The sequence below is a fragment of the Durio zibethinus genome, chromosome 17, assembly GCF_047325235.1.
Source record: "Durio zibethinus cultivar Kanyao isolate XHJ-2024 chromosome 17, ASM4732523v1, whole genome shotgun sequence".
NCBI classification, from domain to species: domain Eukaryota; kingdom Viridiplantae; phylum Streptophyta; class Magnoliopsida; order Malvales; family Malvaceae; genus Durio; species Durio zibethinus.
Genome location: NC_143178.1, coordinates 9,156,655 through 9,181,094, shown reverse-complemented (window position 1 = coordinate 9,181,094; position 24,440 = coordinate 9,156,655). Strand labels below are relative to the sequence as shown.

Below are 24,440 nucleotides of genomic sequence, written 5' to 3'. Positions count from 1 at the left end.
CCATAAGAGGTAATCGGGACACTGCCATTGGATTGCTCCGAAGTCTTAATCATGGGAAATCTAATCAGCTCAAATGGAACCTACGAACTAACCTCGACAGAGTCATGCCAGCTTGTGTCTTCTGTGCTTGTCATAGATACTCCATCAGATCGTGTCTTCAAAAAGGGTTGACCATTTTGCAAATCAGGATGGATCAGTCAGTTTAACCAGAATGGCCAACGTGTTTTATCAGTTATCTCATTCCGATACCAATAGAGAATGCTGCAGACTACATGCAACTGGTAACTGAGTCACAGCAATGTCCACGAGCGGCATGGAATTTTATGAATTGACCATTCAGGTGGCATTTGCCTTGTTAGTATGCGTCGTGGTATGTTATTGCACCGGCTCTTATCAACACCATCGATCCCACTTATCCTTCATTATTTGCGGGATAGTCTAACAAAATCAAATGCAGATGCAAATGCAAATGTAAATGAAATCATACAAGAGGGCCGAGAAAAAACAAGGGAAGCATTAAGATGATAAACTACAGTGTAAATTGAAGATTGCACCCCTAAACCGCAGGTTTCAGTATCTCAAAAGGAGATGCGCAGAGGCAAGAACTCACATTCGTGTGGAAAGAGAGGAAAGGGCATGGGTGATAAGGCTTGGTTTGCCAAGCCAGAAGATACATTACCTTCCACATCAGTCCAAATGCATCGTCCAGCTATCTGTGCATATATTTCAATCTTTTTTTCACTGAATCTAGCATTAGAAGCTAGATGTTTTATTTCCACATAAATATTTCACAAATTCCACAATGCCAGACTAACTAGCATAAAAACAAAACTGAACAGAGGCCATGAAAGAAGGAAAGCTCAACCATCCTAGAGACACTTTAGATGGCAGTTGATAGGCAAGGCTCAGGATGAGCGTGGTTTCTGTGATGACTGTAGGTTTCTCCCTTCCTGTTAAGTCCTTCAGCTTTGATACTGACAACGCCAAATCTGAAATACAACCAAATGATTCATTCACAAATTGCCTAAAGGAATATAAAAAAATGATCACGAGCATACCTATTAATGGTTTCAATGCCGCTTGGGCATCCATGTCCTGCTTAGAAACATCTGGTTTAAACTGTTCAATGTAGATTTGAATGGTAGCACCAGCTGAACCAGTCCCGTGTAGTATATGAAATTTAATCATATTAGAAAGAGTGTAAGGATATGAACCTTCAAATCTGAGTAAGGGAAACAAAGCCCTTTACTGATAACCGGAATATAATCCTTGAACTATCTGTGAAAACAAATGGAACACCTTGCTTTGAGGCCACACTTCTATCCACCTAAAAATTCAGACACAATCAATATTAGACTCGCCAAGCATAGAAATTAGAAGATAGTATAGTAATATGTTGAAGGAGCTCAATCATTTTTTTGGCACCCTTAGATTCACATTCCTGAACCGCAACTCACATGAATTAGGGAATGCACCTTCTCCAAAAACAAGGAATTCCCAAGCTGAACTGAACTAGAAACTATAAGGTCATGCCAACTTGGTTCAAAAGGCAGCTCTCATGCTTACTTCATAATCATATCTAGAAAAGAAGTTTCTTCCATTAGTTGCCCAGTGTTCTTTGACAACATCAGAGACACACACCAATTTCTCCCCTGGTTTTTTGTCTTTGTTTTGATATGCAATTATTGGGAGCCGAGCTAAAACAGCCCTGCCATTGACAAAAATAGAAATCATTATACTTTGACCCAATGAACAAGTTAACAGTGAATAACAACATTAACAAGCATCATAAACAAGGAATAGTTGCCTTAAAACACAAATTAAATCACTAAGGGTGAAAACACATTGTGGGAGTAGCAGTAATCCAAGTATTCAGGTCCATTATGAAATTATGAAGAAACTGCATAAGTAACTAAGCACCCAAAGAAATTAATGCAGGTGCTTGGATTGAGAGAAGTTGAGAGGACAAAGAAAGAGACAGATTAAACCGTTTCTTTTGTAGAGATAGTGAAGGAATAGAGATATGTGAAAAGAAGAGGAGTGTGCAAATGATATTTTCTCCTTTTCCTCCCCTTTTGAAAATAATCAGATTTGAGAAATTTGAAGAAATGACCCTAGCTAAATTTAATTATTTAGCTATTCAAAAGTGTATCAAATATTAGACATTTGTAATTTTGCCTCCTATGTTTCTCTCCTCTTCTTTTTAATTTGAATTCGCCATCATATTGTTGAGCTGTGAACTTTTAGAAGCAAGCAGTAATTGCACCAAAGTTGCCATTCCATGGTAGAATAAACCCAGAGACCTTAATAATAGACTTTGATTTACAAGCTAGGTTGTTGAGATGTCATCAGATGGCTATGATTTTGCTTCTATAATGCTTGTCAGAACTTGTGGTAACAAAACCTTAAACTGTAAAAGAATAACATATTTAGAAAGTGAGCATAAGGATTCACACAAAAAACTAAAAGTAGCACAATGAGTAGAATAAGTGTATTTGAACATTTGTAATATAAGGTGTATAATAGCAAAACCATGTCAAATTGAACGTGGTTCAGGGGGGGAAAGAGAGGACTGGAGTCAGAATACTCAAACTAGTTGAGATTGGCAACATAATTCATCTTCACCATGGCCATGATTGGAGACATTATACTCTAAATAATTCATGCAGTCAACTTTATGTTGGGACTGATGACATTATTAAGTTAACATTCCTGATAAGACAAGAAGTCTCAGTTTTTTCCTATAAAAAAAAGTCTCGTTTTTAGCAAATGTAAGAAATTTGATTAAACAGTCAGTAAATTAAAACAAGCAATTACCATATGCCATCCTTCTCACAAATGTGATATGATCCAGTACCAAAACTTTCTTCCCCACAAATTAACAACTTCCCAGCATCCATAAGATTTCCAAAGAATTTCCAGCCAGTGGGAACCTAAAACAAAAAAATCCAGTAGTTTGTTTGAAGAAAGTATCCTTAGAATATAATCCCTTGTCCCTGTTATATGGCTTTTCTTAGAAGATCAGAACACATTAGTTGAGAAAGGTGCTTACCTCAAAAAAAGTAAGACTTAATTTTTCAGCAACATGATCAAGAGCACCACTGGTTGGCATGGATCAAGCTAAACCCTGTAAATGCGAAACATAAGTAATCTATCTCTGGTTAAAAACATGAAAAGCAAATCTGCTTAAATTTGGTACCTTAGGACCACTCTGGAAGTATGGGATTGCTTCTTGTGCATTTGCAGCAATAATTGCAACTGAGTCTGAAGGGGTAACAAAAATTTTTTTACCTAGAATCATGTTTCTGTCACCATCCCCTCAGTAATAAGGAAACAAGGTAATTGTGATTCAACACACAAGAGTATACCGACTCCACCTTTTATGCTAAAACACAATCAAGTAATTTTTGTTCTACAAGCTTGGAGTAGGAAAGTGACTGAAAATATATAATAACTACACACCTAGAACAGAGTCAAAGAAACGACGTAAGTTAATTTAAATAACCAAGATATGATTCTGCTATAAGGTACTTCAGCATGTCAGCCACAATATAACACACAAGCTTAGCATCAACCAGGTCACTCTTTAGGCCCCCAAGTCCCAATTCTAATTAAGCTTCCCACCAAATTGAGTCCAGTCTACTCGAGAACAGGACATCCCATTAATTGTATATACCTATCTTTTGTGCCCCTCTAAGTGAGTATATTCTATCTATTAAGATTGGCTCTTTGTATCAGTACCACCATGGTTAACCTTTCAACTAGAGATGTCAATTTTACCCATATCCAATGGGAAACCTGATTTTTTTCTCGAATAGGGATGGGGATGGATATTACATTGTGAGTATGGGGATGGGGACGGGGATGGGGATGGGTATGATTTTAAATTTTTATTGAATACGAGTATAGGGACAGGTAATATAACACCCGTCCCGTACCCGTACCCTTCATATATATGTGGGAAAACACTTATTTACAGTTGGTTGTAATCTTGTAATCTGTATATTTATATTTGTATCTCTAGAATTAAGTATTTGTATCCCTAAAATTAGGATAGACAATCCCTCAATTATAGGATTAGTTTTTTAGGAAGATTTAGTTTCCTAGTTTAACCTTTAGTTAGTTTTATATAAACCTAAGATTCTTGTATAATTCTCAATAAGCAATTTTCCAACATACATTCAGTTTCCACACTGATTTTTTTCTTAGTTTTTTCACATGGTATCAGAGCTTTAGGCTTTTCTTGGGAAGCAAAATTTTCAGCCTTCATTACTGACTTTTTTAGGCCTTCATTGCCAAATCCTATTTAGGCCTTCATTATTGAACCCTTTCAAAAAAAGATATCACTATCACCCAATTTGAGGAAATGTTGACTGAAAAAATCACTGGAGTACTACAGATGACTCAGAAACAAGGAGAGTTTGACAAGGAAGAGATTGAAAAGCTGAAAAACTTATTGAAAATCCTTGAAAAGCCTACTGTGGTATGTTCTTTGGGTAAGGTTTCTAGTTCAAGTAAAGCTTCGATTCTCATGGATTAAATCTCTCGGCTAAGTCTACTACGAGTTCTTGGGTCATTGACTCAGGAGCCACAGACCACATGACACATTCCTCACAAAAGTTTATTACATATAACCTGTGTCCTAGTAATAAGAAAATTGTTGTTGCAGATGGTTCACTTACCACAGTGGCAGGATTAGGAGATGTTCAAGTTAATCCCTCGTTTGTTCTCAAAAATGTTCTTCATGTTCCTGGATTGTCTACTAATCTGATATCTATACAAAAACTTACCAGAGATATGAATTGCAAAGTAACTTTTTATCCCTGTTATTGTGAATTTCAGGACCAGAGTTCGGGGAAGATGATTGGACTTGCTAAGGAGAAGGATGGACTATACTATCTTGAGACATCAAATAACACAAGTAGTATCAAGAATAGTTTACTTTTGTCATTTCTTTCTGAAAAATCTTCCAATAAAGACAAAATCTGACTTTATCATTTTCGTCTTGGACATCCTTCTTTTGGAACCTTGAGAAACATATTTCCTTTTTTGTTTAAAGGATTAAATGTCGAAGATTTTCATTGTGATGTGCAAACTTGCAAAGCATAGATGTGTGTCTTTTCCAATCAGTAACAAAAGAAGTTCTACTCCCTTTTACTTGATTCATAGTAGCATTTGGGGTCCCTTTACAATTCTTAATATTTTTGGTGCGAGATGGTTTGTTTCATTCATAGATGATTGTAACAGGGTCTCTTGGGTTTTTTTACTTAAATCCAAATCAGATGTGAATAGTATGTTTTTAAGCTTCCAAAATATGATCCAAAATCAATTTGGAGTGAGAATCAAGAGATTTAGGTTTGATAATGCAAGAGACTACTTCAACCAGAGTCTATCTACCTATTTCCAAAAAGAGAGGATTATCCATGAGTCATCTTGTGTTAATACTCCATAACAGAATAGAGTGGCAGAAAGGAAAAACAATCATTTACTAGCCACAACCAGAGCCTTTCTTTTTTAAGCAAATGTACCTAAATTTTACTGAAGGTAAGCTGTTCTCACTGCCACACATATTATAAATAAGTTACCTTCAAGGGTTTTGGGATTTAAAACTCCTATGAAACTACTCTCACAATTTTATCCCAATCTCAATACCACAAACAATCTCACACCTAGGATATTTGGTTGTACATCATTTGTTCATGTTCACAATCATAACAGGGAAAAGTTAGATCCAATAGCGATTAAGTGTATTTTTGTGGGGTATTCTTCAACTCAAAAAAGATATAACTGCTATCATCCTCCTACCAAAAAATTCTATGTGTCTGCAGATGTCACTTTTGAAGAAAATAAACCATTTTTTACTCACCTTATCTTTAAGGGGAGACTTCATTCATGGAAGATAAAGATAAAGACTTCTTTTTGCTTGATTTGCCCCCTTCTTCAACATTTACACCCATTAATTCTTCTGAGTCGAAACCTGATTCTGCTGAGCCTAAGTCAAACATTGAATTTGAGTCTGAACCCATTCCAAATACGAAAGATGTGACAAAGGATAATATTGTTCTTGATTCTATGAAGGAATTACAGGTGTACTCAAGAAGGAAAATTCCAGATCCTGAACCAGTGCCAATCCAAGAACCTGATCCTAACTCTGAAAATGAGGTAACTATAATTTTTTACTCTATTTCTCAAAATGAGCAAGAATCTCCTAAAACTATAACTAGTGATTATAATCTGCCTATTACCATTAGGAAAGGAACCAGAGAATGTACCAAGCATCCACTATACCCAATCTCTAATTTTGTATCATTTGAAAAATTCTCACCATCCCACAAAAATTTTCTTGTAAGCCTAAACACTATTTCTATTCCAACTACATTATCCGAGGCATTATCCAGTGAGAAATGGAGGCAAGCCATGAAAATAGAAATGGAGGCCTTAAAGAAAAATCAGACATGGGCACTGATAAAGTTGCCAAAAGGAAAAAATCCAGTGGAGTGTAAATAGGTTTTCACTGTAAAATACAAGGCAGATGGTACTGTTGAAAAGTATAAAGTCAGGTTAGTGGCTAAGGGTTACACTCAAACCTATGGAGTGGATTACCAGAAAAAGTTTGCTCCAATTGCCAAGATGAATACAGTTAGGATTTTGTTATCATTGGCTGCAAATTACAATTGGCAGCTTCAACAATTTGATGTAAAGAATGCTTTTCTACATGGTGATTTGGAAGAAAAAATATATATGAAAGTTCCACCGAGATTTGGAGGTCATCTAGAAGCAAACAAAGTATGCAGGCTGAAAAAAGCTTTATATGGCCTTAAACAGTCTCCTAGAGCTTGGTTCGAGAGATTTGCCAAAGTGATGCTAGCAATGGGATATAAACAGAGTCAAAGAGATCACACATTGTTTATCAAGCACTCTGATTCAGGGAGAGTCACAGTTCTATTAGTGTATGTTGATGATATAATTGTAACTGGAGATGATGAAAAAGAGAGAGAATCTCTAAAACAGTGTTTGGCTAGAGAATTTGAGATAAAAGAGTTAGGAAGATTGAAGTGCTTCCTAGGAATTGAAGTAGCTCACTCACGGCATGGTATTTTCATCTCACAACAGAAATATGTGATGGATCTTCTGAAAGAAACTGGAAAGCTTGCATGTAAACCTGCAAATACCCCTATAGATCCTAATCATAAAATTGGAGAAGCTAATGAAGATCCTGCTATAAATAGAGAGATGTACCAAAGATTAGTTGGAAGACTCATTTATCTCTCACACACTAAACCTGATATAGCATATGCTGTGAGTGTGATAAGTCAATTTATGCATAGTCCTAAAGAAGTGCACCTACATGCTGTCTACCGTATATTGCACTATTTGAAGGCTAATCCTGGGAGAGGTATCTTATTCAAAAAAAATTTGAGGTTAGTTCTAGAAGCATATACAGATGCTGATTATGCAGGGTCAATAACTGATAGAAGATCCATCTCAGGCTATTGTACTTTCTTAGGTGGTAATCTTATGATTTGGAGGAGTAAAAAACAGAATGTGGTGGCAAGATCAAGTGTTGAAGCAGAGTTCAGAGAAATGGCTTAAGGAATTTGTGAACTACTATGGTTAAAGATTATCCTAGAAGACTTGAAGATCAAGTGGGATGGACCAATGAGACTCTACTGTGATAATAAGTCTACAATAAGCATTGCACATAATCCTGTGCAACATGATAGAACAAAACACGTTGAAGTAGATCGATATTTCATAAAGGAGAAACTAGATAGTGGGTTGATTTGTACACCTTATGTATCAACTAAGGGTTAACTTGCAGATGTGTTGACTAAAGATCTCAGTAGTGCAACATTTCAAGAAATTATTTCTGTGGAAAAATGAGAGTATATTCAAAACTTGTGTATTGAATCATACAAATACCATAGATTTAAATACAACTAGCTAGAGAGTAAACTAGGAAACTAAATATTCCTAAATCTAATCCTTATAATCAAGGAATTGTCTATCCTGATATTCTGTCCTTAATTCTAGAGATACAAATTCTCAATTTTAGGGAGATACAAATATATACAGATTACAATCAGCAAATTACAAAATACAATCACTTGTAACTAAATGTTTTCTCACACCCCCCCTCAAGCTGGTGAATAGGTGTTTTCCATTCCCAGCTTGGAAATAATTTCCTGAAATGTCGCACTGTTGAGGCCTTTAGTCAACACATCTGCAAGTTGACCTTTGGTTGATACATATGGGGTGCAAATCAATCCACCATCTAGCTTTTCCTTTATGAAGTGTCGGTCTACTTCAATGTGTTTTGTTCTGTCATGTTGCACAGGATTGTGTGTAATGCTTATTGCAGATTTATTATCACAGTAAAGTCTCATTGGTCCATCCCATTTGATCTTCAAGTCTTCTAGAATAATCTTTAACCATAGTAAGTCACAAATTCCTTGAGCCATTGCCCTAAACTCTGCTTCAGCACTTGATCTTGCCACCACATTCTGTTTTTTACTCCTCCAAGTTACAAGATTACCACCTAGAAAAGTGCAGTAGCCTGAGGTAGATCTTCTGTCAGTTACTGAACCTGCATAATCAGCATCTGTATATGCCTCTAGTACCAACCCTGAATTTCTTTTAAACAAGATACCTCTCTCAGGATTAGCCTTCAAATAGTGTAGTACACGGTAGACAGCCTGTAGGTGTACTTTTTTAGGGCTATGCATAAATTGACTTATCACACTCACAGCATATGCTATGTCAGGTCTAGTATGTGAGAGATAAATAAGTCTTCCAACTAATCTCTGGTACATCTCCTTATCTACAGCAGTATCTTTATTAGCTTCTCCAAGCTTATGATCAGGATCTATAAGGATACTTGCAGGTTTACATGCGAGCTTCCCAGTTTCCTTCAAAAGATCCATCACATATTTCTGTTGTGAGATAAAAATACCATGACGTAAGTGGGCTACTTCAATTCCTAGGAAGTACTTCAATCTCCCTAGCTCTTTTATATCGAATTCTCTGGCCAAACACTGTTTTAGAGACTCTTTCTTTTTCATCATCTCCAGTTACAATTATATCATCAACATATACTAATAGAATTGTGACCTTACCCGAATCTGAGTGCTCGATAAACAGTGTGTGATCCCCTTGACTCTGTTTATATTTCATTCCTAGCATCACTTTGGCAAATCTCCCGAACCAGGCCCTAGGAGACTGTTTAAGGCCATATAAAGCCTTTTTCAGCTTCATACTTTTTGTGCTTCTAGATGATCCCCAAATCCCGGTGGAACTTTCATATATATTTCTTCTTCCAAATCACCATGTAAAAAGGCATTCTTTACATCAAATTGTTGAAGCTGCCAATTGTAATTTGCCGCCAAGGATAATAAAATCTTAACTGTATTCATCTTGGCAACTGGACCAAAAGTTTCCTGATAATCCACTCCATAAGTTTGAGTGTAGCCCTTAGCCACCAGCCTGGCCTTGTATCTTTCAATAGTACCATCTACCTTATACTTTACAGTGAAAACCCATTTACACCCAACTGGATGTTTTCCTGCAGGCAACTCTACCAGTTTCCATGTGTTATTTTTCTCTAAGGCCTCTATTTTTGTTTTCATCGCCTGCCTCCATTTCTCATTAGATAATGCCTCAGATAATGTAGTTGGAATAGAAATAGTGTCTAGGCTCACAAGAAAATTTTTATGGGATGGTGAAAACTTTTCAAATGACACAAAATTAGAGATTGGGTATAATAGATGTTTAGTACATTCTCTAGTTCTTTTCCTAATGGCAATAGGTAGATCATAATCACTAATTTTAAGAGAGTCATGCTCATTTTGAGAAATAGAATCAGAGACTGTAATTACCTCATTTCCAGAGTTAGGATCAGGTTCTTGGATTTGCACTGATTCAGGAGCTGGAACTTTCTTTCTTGAGTACACCTGTAATTCTTTCACAGAATCAAGAATAGTATTATCTTTAGTCACAACTTCTGTGTTTGGAATGGGTTCAAATTTAGAATCAGTGTTTGACTTGGACTCTGAAGAAATGGGTTTAGGCTCAAAAGAATTAATGGGTGAAACTATTTTGGAGGAGGATGACAAGTCAAGCAAAAAAAAGTCTTTATCCTTATCTTCTATAAATGATGTCTCCCCCTGAAGATAAGGTTGAGTAAAAAATGGTTTACTTTCTTCAAAAGTGACATTTGCAGACACATAAAACTTTTTGGTAGGAGGATGATAGCACTTATACCCTTTCTGAGTTGATGAATACCCCACAAAGATACACCTAATTGCTCTCAGATCCAACTTTCCCCTATTATGACTGTGAACATGAACAAATGATGTACAACCGAATATCCTAGGTGTGAGGTTGTTTGTGGTATTAAGGTTGGGATAGAATTGTGAGAGTAGTTCCATAGGAGTTTTAAATCCCAAAACCCTTGAAGGTAACCTATTTATAATGTGTGTAGCAGTGAGAACAGCTTCTCCCCAGTAAGATTTGGGCACATTTGCTTGAAAAAAGAAGGCTCGGGTTGTGGCTAGTAAGTGGCTATTTTTTCTCTCTGCCACTCCATTTTGCTGTGCAGTATTAACACAAGATGACTCATGGATAATCCCCTCATTTTGGAAATAGGTGGATAGACAATGGTTGAAATAGTCTCTTGCATTATCAGACCTAAATCTCTTGATTCTCACTCCAAATTGATTTTGGATCATGTTTTGAAAGCTAAAAAATATACTATTCACATCTGATTTGGATTTAAGTAAAAAAACCCAAGAAACTTTGGTACAATCATCTATGAATGACACAAACCATCTTGTCCCAGAAATATTAAGAACTGTAGAGGGACCCCAGATGTCACTATGAATCAAGTAAAAAGGAGTAGAACTTCTTTTGTTGCTAATTGAAAAAGATACATGTCTGTGTTTTGCAAGTTCACAAACATCACAATGAAACTCTTCAATGTTTAATCCTTTGAACAAGGAAGAAAACATGTTTTTCAAAGTTCCAAAAAAAAGGTGTCCAAAACAAAAATGATAAAGCCAAATTTTGTCTTTATTGGAAGATTGTTCAGAAAGAAATGACAAAGGTAAACTATTCTTGATATTACTATGTTGTTGGATGTCTCAAGATAGTATAGTCCATCCTTCTCCTTAGTAAGTCCAATCCTCTTCCCCGAACCCTGGTCCTGAAATTCACAGTAAGAGGGATAAAAAGTCACATTGCAGTTCATGTCTCTAGTAAGTCTTTGTATAGATATCAGATTAGTAGACAATCTAGGAACATGAAGAACATTTTTAAGAATGAATGAGGGATTAATTTGAACATCTCCTGATCCTGTCACTGTAGTAAGTGAACCATCTACAACAGTAATTTTCTTAGTACCAGGACATAGGGTATATGTACTAAACTTTTGTAAAGAATGTGTCATGTGGTCTGTGGCTCCTGAGTCAATGACCCAAGAACTCTTAATGGACTTATTTGACACATTTAATCCATGAGAATTAGAGACTTTACCTGCACCAGAGTCCTTACCTGAGTGTGCCAATGAGCATACACCAGTAGCCTTTTCAAGAGTTCCCAATAGGCTTCTCAGTTTCTCAATCTCTTTTTTATCCAACTCTCCTTGTTCCTGAGACTTCTCCTAGTTTAACTCCATTGCAGTCATGTGAGCTTGTCCTTGATTTCTTGGTTGTCCTCCTTTATAACCCCATTCTTTGCTTGAAGTGGAAGGTTTTCCATGTAGTTTCCAGCAACGATCTCTGGTGTGTCTTGGCTTCTTGCAATAGGTGCACCAAAGATTGTCGCGATTTGAAGTTTTAGCCGAATCACCTTTCCCATTCTCACTGACTGGTAATTGTTCTAAGCTTTGGTTCTTCCCACCATTAGAGACCATAGCAGATCCTTCTACATGCACACTGTCAAGCATCACTCCTTTTCTGCTCTCTTCTGCTCTAACCATGGATATCACTTCATTTAAAGAAGGCAGATCCTATTTTCCCAGAATTTGGATTCTGACTTGATCAAACTCAACATTCAGTCCAGCAAGAAAATCATAGACTCGATCTTTTTCAATAAATTTCTTCAAAGTTGTTGCATCTTCACTGCACTTCATTTCTATGCATCGGTAGTGATCCATCTCTTGCCAAAGATTTTTAAGAAGAATAGCATACTCTGTGACTGATTTATTCCCTTGTTTGAGAGCTGCAGTCTTGATCTTGACTTCATAGACTTGAGCAACATCTTTAACTTTGGAATAGGTTTGACGAATTGATTCCCAAATGTCTTTGACCGTGGATAAAAACATACAAGTATCACTAATATCTAGCGTCATAGAATTCCACAGCCATGACATAACCATAGAATCCTCTTCATCCTAAGCCTCAAATTTTGGATCTCCTTTCTCAGGATCAGTGCCAAGAAGATGGCTCAATTTTCCTTTCCCTTTTAGAAAGGTTTGAACCAACTGAGACCACTTCAAGTAGTTTTTTCCAGTCAACCTGTATGCAGCTTGGATATTTTGTAATTCCGCTGTGGTTTGACCAGTTGTTACTTCTCCAAATCGAGTAGTAGTTGCAGATTCTGCTATTTCTGACATGATTACCTTTCTCAGGACTGAAACAAGTATAGGCAATGAAGGCCAAAAAGGAACAAAATAAAAGTATGACAGACTTAACAAAATTTGGCTATGAAGGCCTAGAAAAAAAAATTCAGCAATGAAGGCTGAGAAATTTTCTTCCCAAGAAGAGTCTAAAGCTCTGATACCATGTGAAAAAATGAGAGTATATTGAAAACTTGTGTATTGAATCATACAAACACCATAGATTTAAATACAACTAGCTAGAGAGTAAACTAGGAAACTAAATATTCCTAAATCTAATCCCTATAATCAAGGAATTGTCTATCCTGATATTCTATCCTTAATTCTAGAGATACAAATTCTCAATTTTAGGGAGATACAGATATATACAGATTACAATCAGCAGATTACAAAATACAATCACTTGTCACTAAATGTTTTCCCACAATTTTCAAGCTGGGAATGGAAAACACCTATTCACCAGCTTGAGGGGGAGTGTGGGAAAACACTTATTTTTGCTGGTTGTAATATTGTAATCTATATATTTATATTTGTATCTCTAGAATTAAGTATTTGTATCCCTAAAATTAGGATAGACAATCCATCAACTATAGGATTAGTTTTTTAGGAAGATTTAGTTTCCTAGTTTAACCCTTAGTTAGTTGTATATAAACCTAAGATTCTTGTATAATTTTCAATAAGCAGTTTTTCAACATACATTCAGTTTTCACACTGATTTATTTCTTAGTTTTTTCATAATATATTTATATATAATTGTGGGAAAACACTTATTTACAACTGGTTGTAATCTTGTAATCTGTATATTTATATTTGTATCTCTAAAATTAAGTATTTGTATCTCCTAAAATTAGGATAGACAATCCCTCAATTATAGGATTAGTTTTTAGGAAGATTTAGTTTCCTAATTTAACCCATAGTTAGTTGTATATAAACCTAAGATTCTTGTATAATTCTCAATAAGCAGTTTTTCAATATACATTCAGTTTCCACACTGATTTATTTGTTAGTTTTTCCACATGGTATTAGAACTTTAGGCTCTTCTTAAGAAGCAAAATTTTAGGCCTTCATTGCTGACTTCTATTTTAGGCCTTCATTGCCGAATCCTGTTTAGGCCTTCATTGCCAAACCCTTTTAAAGAAAGATATCACTACCACCCAATTTGAGGAAATGTCAACTGAAAAAATCACTAGAGTACTATAGATGTCTCAGAAACAAGGAGAGTTTGACAGGAAAAAGATTGAACAACTGAAAAACTTATTGAAAATCCTTGAAAAGCCTACTGTGGTATGTTCTTTGGGTAAGGTTTCTAGTTCAAGTAAAACTTTCGGTTCTCATGGATTAAATGTCTCGGCTAAGCCTATTACAAGTTCTTGGGTCATTGACTCAGGAGCCACAGACCATATAACACATTCCTCACAAAATTTTAGTACATATAACCTGTGTCCTAGTAATAAGAAAATTGTTGTTGCAGATGATTCACTTACTACAGTGATAGGATTAAGAGATGTTCAAGTTAATCCCTTATTTGTTCTAAAAAATGTTCTTCATGTTTTTGGATTGTCTACTAATCTGATATCTATACAAAAACTTACCAGAGATATGAATTACAAAGAAACTTTTTATCCCTCTTATTATGAATTTTAGGACCTGAGTTCGGGGAAGATTATTGGACTTGCTAAGGAGAAGGATGGACTATACTATCTTGACACATCAAATAACATAAGTAATATCAAGAATAATTTACCTTTGTCATTTCATTCTGAAAAATCTTCCAATAAAAATAAAATCTGGCTTTATCATTTTCATCTTGGACATCCTTCCTTTGGAACTTTGAGAAACATGTTTCATTCTTTGTTAAAAGGATTAAATATCGAAGATTTTCATTGTGATATTTGCAAACTTGCAAAGCATAGACATGTGTCTTTTCCAATCAGTAACAAAAGAAGTTATACTCCCTTTTACTTGATTCATAATGACATTTGGGGTCCTTCTACAATTCTTAATATTTCTGGTGCAAGATGATTTGTTTCATTCATAGATGATTGTAACAGGGTCTCTTGGGTTTTTTTACTTAAATCCAAATCAGATGTGAATAGTATGTTTTTAAGCTTCTAAAACATGATCCAAAATCAATTTGGAGTGAGAATCAAGAGATTTAGGTCTGATAATGCAAGAGACTACTTCAACTAAAGTCTATCCACCTATTTCCAAAAAGAAAAGATTATCCATGAGTCATTTTGTGTTAATACTCCACAGCAGAATGAAGTGGCAAAGAGGAAAAACAACCATTTACTAGCCACAACCCGAGCTTTTTTTTTTCAAGCAAATGTACCTAAATCTTACTGGGGGAAAGCTGTTCTCACTGCCACACACATTATAAATAGGTTACCTTCAAGAGTATTGGGATTTAAAACTTATATGGAACTACTCTCACAATTTATCCCAACCTCAATATCACAAACAATCTAACATGTAGGATATTTGGTTGTACATCATTTGTTCATGTTCACAGTCATAACAGGGGAAAGTTGGATCCAAGAGCGATTAATTATATTTTTGTGGGGTATTCTTCAACTCAAAAAGGATATAACTGCTATCATCCTCCTACCAAAAAATTCTATGTGTCTGCAGATGTCACTTTTGAAAAAAATAAACTATTTTTTACTCAACCTTATCTTCAGGAGGAGACTTCATTCATGGAAGATAAGGATAAAGACTTCTTTTGCTTGATTTGCCCCCTTCAATAGTTACACCCATTAATTCTTCTGAGTCGAAACATGTTTCTACTAAGCCCAAGTCAAACACTAAATTTGAGTCTGAACCCATTTCAAATATAAAAGATGTGACAAAAGATAATATTGTTCTTGATTCTATATTCTATGAAAGAATTACAGGTGTACTCAAGAAGAAAAGTTCCAGATCCTGAACCAATGACAGTCTAAGAACCTGATCCTAACTCTGAAAATGAGGTAACTACAATTTTTTACTCTGTTTCTCAAAATGAGCATGAATCTCCTAAAACTATAACTAGTAATTATGATCTGCCTATTGCCATTAGGAAAGGAACCAGAGAATGTACCAAGCATCCACTATACCCAATCTCTAATTTTGTGTCATTTAAAAAATTCTCACCATCCCACAAAAATTTTCTTGTGAGCCTAAACACTATTTCTATTCCAACTACATTATCCGAGGCATTATCCAGTGAAAAATGGAGGCAAGCCATGAAAATAAAAATGGAGGTCTTAGAGAAAAATCAGACATGGAAACTGGTAAAATTGCCTAAAGGAAAAAATTCAGTAGGGTGTAAATGGGTTTTCACTGTTAAATACAAGGCAAATGGTACTGTTGAAAGGTATAAAGTCGGGTTAGTGGCTAAGGGTTACACTCAAACCTATGGAGTGGATTACCAGGAAACGTTTGCTCCAATTGCCAAGATGAATATAGTTAGGATTTTGTTATCATTGGCTGCAAATTACAATTGGCAGCTTCAACAATTTGATGTAAAGAATGCTTTTCTACATGGTGATTTGGAAGAAGAAATATATATGAAAGTTCCACCGGGATTTGGAGGTCATCTAGAAGCAAACAAAGTATGCAAGCTGAAAAAAGCTTTATATGGCCTTAAACAGTCTCTTAGAGCTTGGTTCGGGAGATTTGCCAAAGTGATGCTAGCAATGAGATATAAACAGAGTCAAGGAGATCACACATTGTTTATCAAGCACTCTGATTCAGGGAGAGTCACAGTTCTATTAGTGTATGTTGATGATATAATAATAACTGGAGATGATGAAAAAGAGAGAGAATCTCTAAAACAGGGTTTGGCTAGAGAATTTGAGATAAAGAGCTAGGAAGATTGAAGTACTTCCTAGGAATTGAAGTAGCTCACTCATGGCATGGTATTTTCATCTCACAACAGAAATATGTGATGGATCTTCTGAAAGAAATTGGGAAGCTTGCATGTAAACCTATAAATACTCCTATAGATCCTAATCATAAAATTGAAGAAGCTAATAAAGATGCTGCTGTAAATAGAGAGATGTACCAAATATTAGTTGGAAGACTCATTTATCTCTCACATACTAGACCTGATATAGCATATGCTGTGAGTGTGGTAAGTCAATTTATGCATAATCCTAAAGAAGTGCACCTACAGGCTGTCTACTGTATATTGCACAATTTGAAGGCCAATCCTGGGAGAGGTATCTTATTCAAAAGAAATTCAAGGTTAGTTCTAGAAGCATATATAGATGCTGATTATGCAAGTTCAGTAACTGATAGAAGATCCACCTTAGGCTACTGCACTTTCTTAGGTGGTAATCTTGTGACTTGGAGGAGTAAAAAATAAAATGTGGTGGCAAGATCAAGTGCTGAAGCAGAGTTCAGAGCAATGGCTCAAGGAATTTGTGAATTACTATGGTTAAAGATTATCCTAAAAGACTTGAAGATCAAGTGGGATAGACCAATGAGACTCTACTGTGATAACAAATTTACAATAAACATTGCACACAATCCTGTGCAACATGACAAAACAAAACACATTAAAGTAGACCGACATTTCATAAAGGAGAAACTAGAAAGTGGGTTGATTTGTACACCTTATGTATCAACCAAGGGTCAACTTGCAGATGTGTTGACTAAAAATCTTAGCAGTGCAACATTTCAAGAAATTATTTCCAACCTGGGAATGGAAAACACCTATTCACCAGCTTAAGGGGGAGTGTAGGAAAACACCTATTTACAGTTGGTTGTAATCTTGTAATCTGTATATTTATATTTGTATCTCTAGAATTAAGTATTTGTATCCTTAAAATTAAGATAGACAATCCCTCAATTATAGGATTAGTTTTTAGGAAGATTTAGTTTCCTAGTTTAACCTCCAGTTAGTTGTATAGAAACCTAAGATTCTTGTATAATTCTCAATAAGCAGTTTTTCAATATATATTCAGTTTCTACACTGATTTATTTCTTAGTTTTTCCATAATAATTAATAAATAGCTTTTTATTAAATAATATAACTTATTATTTTAGATTAATTAGAATTAATATATTTTTATTAAAAAATAAAAAATTACCTAAATATACAAATTAAAAATAAAAAAAAGCTAAAAAATATATTTTGGTTTTTATTTTTTTAAAAAAGCTATGGGTATGGAGATTACTCATACTCATTAAATACCCGCAAGGATGGAGATAAGATAGATTTGAAATATTCGTTGGATATGGGTACGGAGATGGGTATAATATGAAAATCTAGGGATGGGGAATACTCTACTCTCCCCATACCCTACCCATTGACATCCTTACAATTTCAACTTTAGATACAAGCTTTGCAACATTTTCCTCTCTTAAAAGGTGGAACACATACAACTAAATATATTCCTGATTAAGAGAGGTGTGTGAATGAGACTCCCAATTCAGCATTAGGGAAAAAGGATGTAGGAAAGGAAGAGAAGAGAAACAAAAGGAGACAACTCACATGAGTTAACAACAATTAACAACTTGCCTAACTTCAATAAGAATCAATGTTTCAAGAAGAAAGGAATATCCTATTCCATAAACTAGCTTGTCCTAGAAATGATAAAGACTATTTTGACAAAGAAAAAGGATAATTTATGGTTATCTAAAGCCCTTGCACAAAGCAATTGGAAACCTAAGATTAATAAGCAAAGTCAGACATTCAAAATAAGAATTCATCAAGTTTAGAATATAAAGGGAGGTTCATGAAAGCTCCAAATTTTCAACCATTAAGTTCCAAGTTTTGTTCTCTTTCTTCCGTACTTCTCTAGTTTTGAAGCCAAACTTTTGGATTTTTCCTCTTTCTTCCATACTTGTCAAGATTTAGAAGCACAAAAAAAATTAGAAACATGAAGATATTAGTGAATGAATTATTTTACATGCACAACAAACTGGACAAATCTTAAAATACAAGAAAATTTAACACAAATTTCTTTACCATCACTTGCTGCCCCAAAATCATGTCCATTCTCACTATACAAAAATATTGACCAAATCCTTTGCATATCTGTTTTGGCATACGTGTTAGAAGTGGTACAATTTTATATTGTTGAAGTAGAATCTACATTTTTAGTACGTAGTGATTAGTGACTATCTTATGTAAGATTATGATCTGGATAACCATGCACAAAATCCTCAAGAGGCACTCCATTCAATATAGAATCCTACATGACACATCTAACATCTACAGTCAGGAACTTCATTAGCAATTAGGTTATAGTATATTTCAGATATTTCGTATGCATGACATACCAGGCTAGCTCCTAGCTTGTCCACAAAAATGGGTTTTGCATAAGCACCAGTAACAGCATAAATGGCATCAAATACATATCTAAAAAGTAACATCTCATACAGTAAAATTTATATTATGTTTCTTCGCCCAAAAAGGAAGAAAAAGAAAAGGCTCAAAGTGAGAATAGGCTGGCAACAATTCTATAGATATCACAAAGCCTTGCCCGGATGAAACAGATTTATATGCATCCTTACAATTTATAATAAACTTCCATTTCAAGTATATTGCCTAAAGAACATTCATGAGAAGAATTGAGAATGTTCATTACATGGAGACCAACAACTCCACACAAGATCCTCAATAATGTGGTCCACTGAAAATATGTGACTTGAAAGAAGATACAATTTGTTGTCATAGACATATTAAGGCATACATCTGATCTTTCTCAAGGCCACTTCATGTTCTACTTCATAGTAAGTAATCAACACCTGAATTGAACAAATATAAAACAAGCTACGAAGTAGCAAGCAACCTTATACAACTGATACTTTTTCCTGCTTAGTCAAGGGCACAAGGTATACCTGAAGTCTGATCTCGAGAGAAGACTTCTGATGAGTTGGAAATCAAAGACACTCTGCATATAATCCCATAATATTATTGACAGAAACACATGAAGTTTTATCCAAAATTTTAGAATGAGATGGCTGATTTTTTTCCCTCACCTCCATTAATTCCAAATAGTCAGAAACTGGATCGATAACCTCGACACCGAAGTTCCACACTTTCTAACTCCAAGACGAGAAAGGTCGACATCAGGAATCTCAGCCATTTCAATCTCAGAGATCTGCAAGGTTTTTCCACTTTCAAACATCAAGCAGGAAATATTCACTCATAAAAAAACACTTCATTCAAACAAATGAAATGGCTGACCATGAGAAATGGTCAAGAACAGAAAACACAAGTGTGAAACTGAAATCACAACTGACTCCAATATTGAGGTAGCAACAAGTCTAAACAGATCACTCAGTTTTGGAGTTTAAACAGTAGAGTTTGACTACACCATTCCATTAATATTAAAAATTGAACAATTATAGAGAGGTTTAAAATTTTGGGAAATCTATTATGTGGATCAAGGAAGCAATCAAGCAGGCTTGTTTTTTCCTTTCCATTTTTTCCTAGACCTGGCAACATTTGAACCTGGAACTAACCCCAATCTCATTCTTGAAATCGAATGGCTGAATACAGAAAACAGTATGTGATCAAGATTTGCATACCCCTACACATCAAAGATATCTGGGAAAAGGTAGCTACACCAGAGAATAAGTGGATTCACGACTCATTTGTGTGTCAAACTCTAGCCTGAGTTTTTCTTGCACTAATTCTACAGGTGTTCGTCTCAGGCCTCTTTAACCAACCAGGAATTCACTCTTCAAACGAAAATGTAAAATATAACAGTAAATCCAAAACATACAGAAAGGGTATACCCATATACCTTGTCAGCGATGGATTCAGGTGCAGGTTGCCCACTGCTTTAGTTAAACTAGAAACCAAGTGGACGAACAAAATGGCATTTAAATTCAGAAATATACAGTGGAGATGCAATTGACGTGGCACTGTCAAATTTCAATACATGGAACATAGCTCATAAATCACAATTCAACCAGAGAAGTTGCCACAGGTGGATTAGGAATAAACCTTGATATCCCAGTCATATTTGAGGCCTCTAGGATTATGGCTTGCGCTCATGATAAATCCACCATTGGCCCGAAGGGAAAAAAAAAATTGTTTAATTTAGTGGTAAAAATACATAAACGTGTAAACATTGAAATCATGCATGGAAATCAAGATGAAAAGAAACATGCTTGCCTTCCTCTTTCGAATGACAGCAGAAACAGCTTGTGTGTACATAATACCTTCCCTGCGATGTCATATTCCATCTTTAATTTTCCATCACAGAAACCCAACATCCCAGGAACAGTTTTGAACAGAGTGAAGAAGCAGAAAAGTTTCTTAGCAACACAAAACAGTAGCTAAATATTTCAGGGCAGACCCAAAATTTGATTCTACATTAACCTTTTTTTTCCTAAAGGATGATTAAAATTTCTTTAGAAATTAGATAGATTGCATTATACTTCTCTACAGAGAATAGATCAACAAATTAAAGCGCCAAGTAATCGAAATTCTTGTTTCACCACCCCTCAACTACAAGTCTGGGATAACTGTTGAGATCAGAAAATACAGCATATTGACTGGACCACCAAGTAACATATAAAGCCAGTGTTGTAAATGGAGTATGCCCCATCCTTCCTTAGTTATATTCTTTAATAAAATTTAACATCTGGAAAACATTACTATGCCCATAGTTATCTAATGAAGAATATAACATTTTTTCAGAAAATTCATTAAGACGTAAACAATTAAAGGTGGGATGACAAAATCAGACATATTTCAAGTTTCAACTATCATTCTTCCCTGAACAATGGTGACACTACTGAAGAACACTCACCTGCCAACCAAAATTTTTCCAACTCCATTACCAACAGCAATTTTGATAATTATCTGCATTTCAAATTCAAATATTCTAGAAGTCAGTCAAAGAGACCAATGTTTTCAAGTACATGCATGATACATGAGCAGGGATGATTTTGTTTGTGTTCTTTTCTGTTCTAGTCCTATTTGCTATGTGAACAAGAAATTTTAGGTTTGGTATGGCAAAAGAACTTAAACCAAATCTAAGCAGAACAATGCACTGTTTTAATCAAGTACCAGCTCAAAAAATAACCTGTTAAGCTTCACGGCTAAAGTAACGTCCGTCACCTCCTAATACTAACATTCCATTCTTGTAATCCTCGGGTGGCAATGAATTAAAGAACGCCTGCAGTCACACGAGTTCCGACCCATCAATGCATGTAGGCACTAAAACAAATAATATGAATGCCATAAAAGAAATTTGCAAAAATTCAAACCTGGATCCAATTGGGAAGGCAATTCTCTTGGATGAAAACTTTAACCTGCAACATATAAAATTGTACATAAAACCAAAGCAAAGAACTACATTGTATTTGATGTTAAGCAATTGAATCCCAACCCAATTTCAAAGCAAACTGCTTCAATGTTCATCAACAATAATGGCAAAGTCACCAAAATTGTACTGTGGGTTCTTGTCTTACCTTAAGCAATAAAAAATAAATTTTTTGAAGCAAAGTAATACAAATAATTATGATAAGTAAGAAAATTTTACCTTTTTCCGAAGCCCATTTGTCCCAGTCTTCCAGCCTTCAATCGGCTTAGTGGGAACTGAATTTATCTGTGCATTCAAATAAAGCCAAAACCACTGTTTAAACTACCAAAAAAAAGAAGAGAAAAAGAAAGCAAAGCCAAAAAATATGCAACTTGATGCCTTCAGGCTCGGCAATGGTGGCGGAGGAAGAAGAAGAGGAAGCTTTGAAGGTAAAAGAAGGAGAGAGGGATACTGAAAGAGAATTCCTTTTGAGAGGGAAGCGAAGGGTATAGAGATGAGAAGAAGAAGGGATGGGAGTGACATTGGATGATCGTTTCGATGATCTGAAAGCAGCGGAGAAGAAACCTTCCAGTGTCATAGAATTGCAACAAGAAATCACATCTATATAACTTTAGCCTTTCTTCTGTCGAGGGATGGAGGGGGTGGTTTGTTTTGTTTTGTCTGGAAGGACTGCTTCCCACCTATATTATTTGCATATATTGATTTTTACAAAGCTTTAAAAAAAATTATTTTAATATATATAATTTTAAATTTTAAATTTTTTATAAAATTAAAATTTCATAATTTTTTATATAAAAAAATTTTTAAAAATCAAAACATTTGCTTTAAAATATAAAAATAAAAATAAAAGTTTTAGATATTCCAAAAAAAAAAGACATAATTTTAGTAAAAAAAATGAAAAAAAAAATGGATAGAGAGAGTATTATTATTTTTAAATGGAACAAAACAAAGAACATAGATGAGATCTAAGCTTTTTACTCAAATTTCTTTGGCTATAAATTTAGGGAAAACAATGAGGAATTGGCTGCCACATTTACTTGAGAAATGTTTTATCTTGACATCTTCATTCTTTCAATGTGAATTGCTTTTCCCTCCCTTCACTTATACCTTTTCAATTTCTCCTATGTAATAATAATCTATAATCTATAATAATATATAAAAATGGTCCCTTTTTATGTTTGTTTTTGAAATGTCAACAATGTAATAACAATTACATTGGCCGATTATTTTGAGATGAAATTGTTTTTAAGTTTGAGTGTGTACTTCGCACTTCTCTTTTTTTTTTTTTATTGTTTTAGTCTTTCTTTGTTTTTCTTCATTTTCTTTTTTTAGGTTAGTTTCTTCCTTTTGTCGAATGTTTCATTTGTTCATTTTTAATTTTTTTATTGAAGGAATAATTTTAGATAATTTAACTCAAAATTCAAGTTGTTTTAATGTTTTTCTTTGTGGGTATAGATATTTGCGATTTATTTTTTTTGTTTTTCATACATTGTATATATTGTTATTTTTATGGTTTTGGATTTCATTTTTGTGTTTTAATTTTTTTTTCATGCATTGCATTTTTTTTCATGTATGATAATTCTTTTTGTTCAGTTGTGTTTTTTTTTTTTTTTAGATTAGTAATCGAAAGTATTTTTATGTTGAAAGGTGAGTGCTTTTCTTTTGTTTTTATGTTTGGTTTGTTAAATTTTTTATCAATTTTTTTTTGTTGTATGAAGAAATTTGTCATATTTTAATCTTTTATTTGAGTTATTTTGCTGTTATTTTTTGTATACATGTGCGTTGTTTATTTTATTGTTTTCTATTTTACATACATTATACAGGTTGTCATTTTTGTAGTTTCTAAGTTTTGGTTTTGTGTTTAGATTAGTTTTGAATTGTTGTTATAATGCTTGTAAGCATTGGTTTTATTCGTGGTGGAAGTTTTTTTGTTGTTCTATTGTTGTTATAATTTAACAAGTTTATTGTTAAATGGTTTTAGTTTGTTTGTTACATATAATTGTATGTATATGTCTAAGAAATACTCTAAATACCTAAAATTTCAGTGTACTTTTTTTTATATTTACTTCTAACTTCTTAATTTTGGTTTGTTTTAACTATAGTTAAAACTTGTCCAAAGTGATGGTAGTTGAATAGATTGTGATTATATAACATAAAGTGAATGATATGCAAAAGAAGAAAAAGGATTTGTGGAATCTAGAACTTTCTTTACTATGTTGGGTGAGTATGGATATCTTCTGTTATTCTATTGTTATACAATAAGATTTTTTTAGCAATTTTGTTATTTCAATTCTTATTTTCTAAGCAAACAAAAATTTTGAATTTTAAAATTTTAAGTATTTTAGTCGTAATTAAATGATTTTATATAATTTGAATCATTAGTATCTGCAATGACACCATGCCTAAACATTAAACGCTAATACCTTTTTTATAGCAACCTTTGAAGTTTTTTGTTCAAATATGGAAAAGAACTTGTAGGTAGTTAGACTTTATGATTTGCATTTTGATAACTAGAGATTCTGTTTTTTAAAACTATTTATCATAAGTTAGAATGT

At 34.3% G+C, this 24,440-nt stretch overlaps 2 protein-coding genes and 1 pseudogene across 9 annotated transcripts; all 3 read right to left on the bottom strand.

Moving 5' to 3' along the window:
- Positions 1–687: 687 nt before the first annotated feature.
- Positions 688–3,127, bottom strand: LOC149514012 (phosphoglucomutase, chloroplastic-like). 3 transcript variants are annotated; one of them, XM_089746426.1, is made up of 6 exons: positions 3,053–3,127; positions 2,818–2,933; positions 1,458–1,708; positions 1,215–1,327; positions 1,059–1,119; positions 688–989 (listed from the first exon to the last, which is right to left on the bottom strand). In XM_089746426.1, exons 1-3 carry the CDS (start codon positions 3,110–3,112, stop codon positions 1,543–1,545), a joined length of 342 nt encoding a protein of 113 aa, XP_089602552.1. In that variant the 5' UTR covers positions 3,113–3,127; the 3' UTR covers positions 688–989; positions 1,059–1,119; positions 1,215–1,327; positions 1,458–1,542. The 3 variants fall into 3 exon arrangements, with proteins under 3 accessions (XP_089602552.1, XP_089602553.1, XP_089602551.1); XM_089746427.1 differs by having other exon boundaries at positions 1,476–1,708; XM_089746425.1 differs by having other exon boundaries at positions 1,059–1,327; positions 1,476–1,708.
- Positions 3,128–3,198: 71 nt separating this feature from the next.
- LOC111274451 (phosphoglucomutase, chloroplastic-like) lies at positions 3,199–22,560 on the bottom strand. 6 transcript variants are annotated; one of them, XR_016329186.1, is made up of 10 exons: positions 22,264–22,559; positions 22,105–22,170; positions 21,830–21,874; positions 21,646–21,738; positions 21,370–21,422; positions 20,559–20,781; positions 20,356–20,476; positions 19,586–19,707; positions 19,445–19,497; positions 3,199–3,291 (listed from the first exon to the last, which is right to left on the bottom strand). XR_016329186.1 is itself a non-coding variant. In XM_089746428.1 (4 exons), the coding sequence occupies exons 1-4, from the start codon at positions 22,405–22,407 to the stop codon at positions 21,649–21,651; spliced, it is 345 nt and encodes a 114-aa protein (XP_089602554.1). In that variant the 5' UTR covers positions 22,408–22,560; the 3' UTR covers positions 21,640–21,648. The 6 variants fall into 6 exon arrangements, 1 of the variants encoding a protein (XP_089602554.1); XR_016329187.1 differs by having other exon boundaries at positions 3,200–3,264; XR_016329185.1 differs by lacking the exon at positions 3,199–3,291 and adding an exon at positions 19,166–19,351.
- On the bottom strand, positions 10,991–12,392 carry LOC149514011 (uncharacterized; annotated as a pseudogene).
- Positions 22,561–24,440: the final 1,880 nt, after the last annotated feature.

Excerpts from the sequence above, each read along its gene's own strand:
- LOC149514012 (XM_089746426.1), bottom strand. The coding sequence starts at position 3,112 with ATGCCAACCAGTGGTGCTCTTGATCATGTTGCTGAAAAATTAAGTCTT. Across the intron at positions 2,934-3,052 it reads TAAGTCTTACTTTTTTTGAG|GTTCCCACTGGCTGGAAATT; the intron begins GTAAGCACCTTT and ends TTTTTGTTTTAG. Across the intron at positions 1,709-2,817 it reads TGTGAGAAGGATGGCATATG|GGCTGTTTTAGCTCGGCTCC; the intron begins GTAATTGCTTGT and ends TGTCAATGGCAG.
- LOC111274451 (XM_089746428.1), bottom strand. The coding sequence starts at position 22,407 with ATGTCACTCCCATCCCTTCTTCTTCTCATCTCTATACCCTTCGCTTCC. Across the intron at positions 22,171-22,263 it reads CACCATTGCCGAGCCTGAAG|ATAAATTCAGTTCCCACTAA; the intron begins GCATCAAGTTGC and ends TTGAATGCACAG. Across the intron at positions 21,875-22,104 it reads CAAATGGGCTTCGGAAAAAG|GTTAAAGTTTTCATCCAAGA; the intron begins GTAAAATTTTCT and ends TATATGTTGCAG.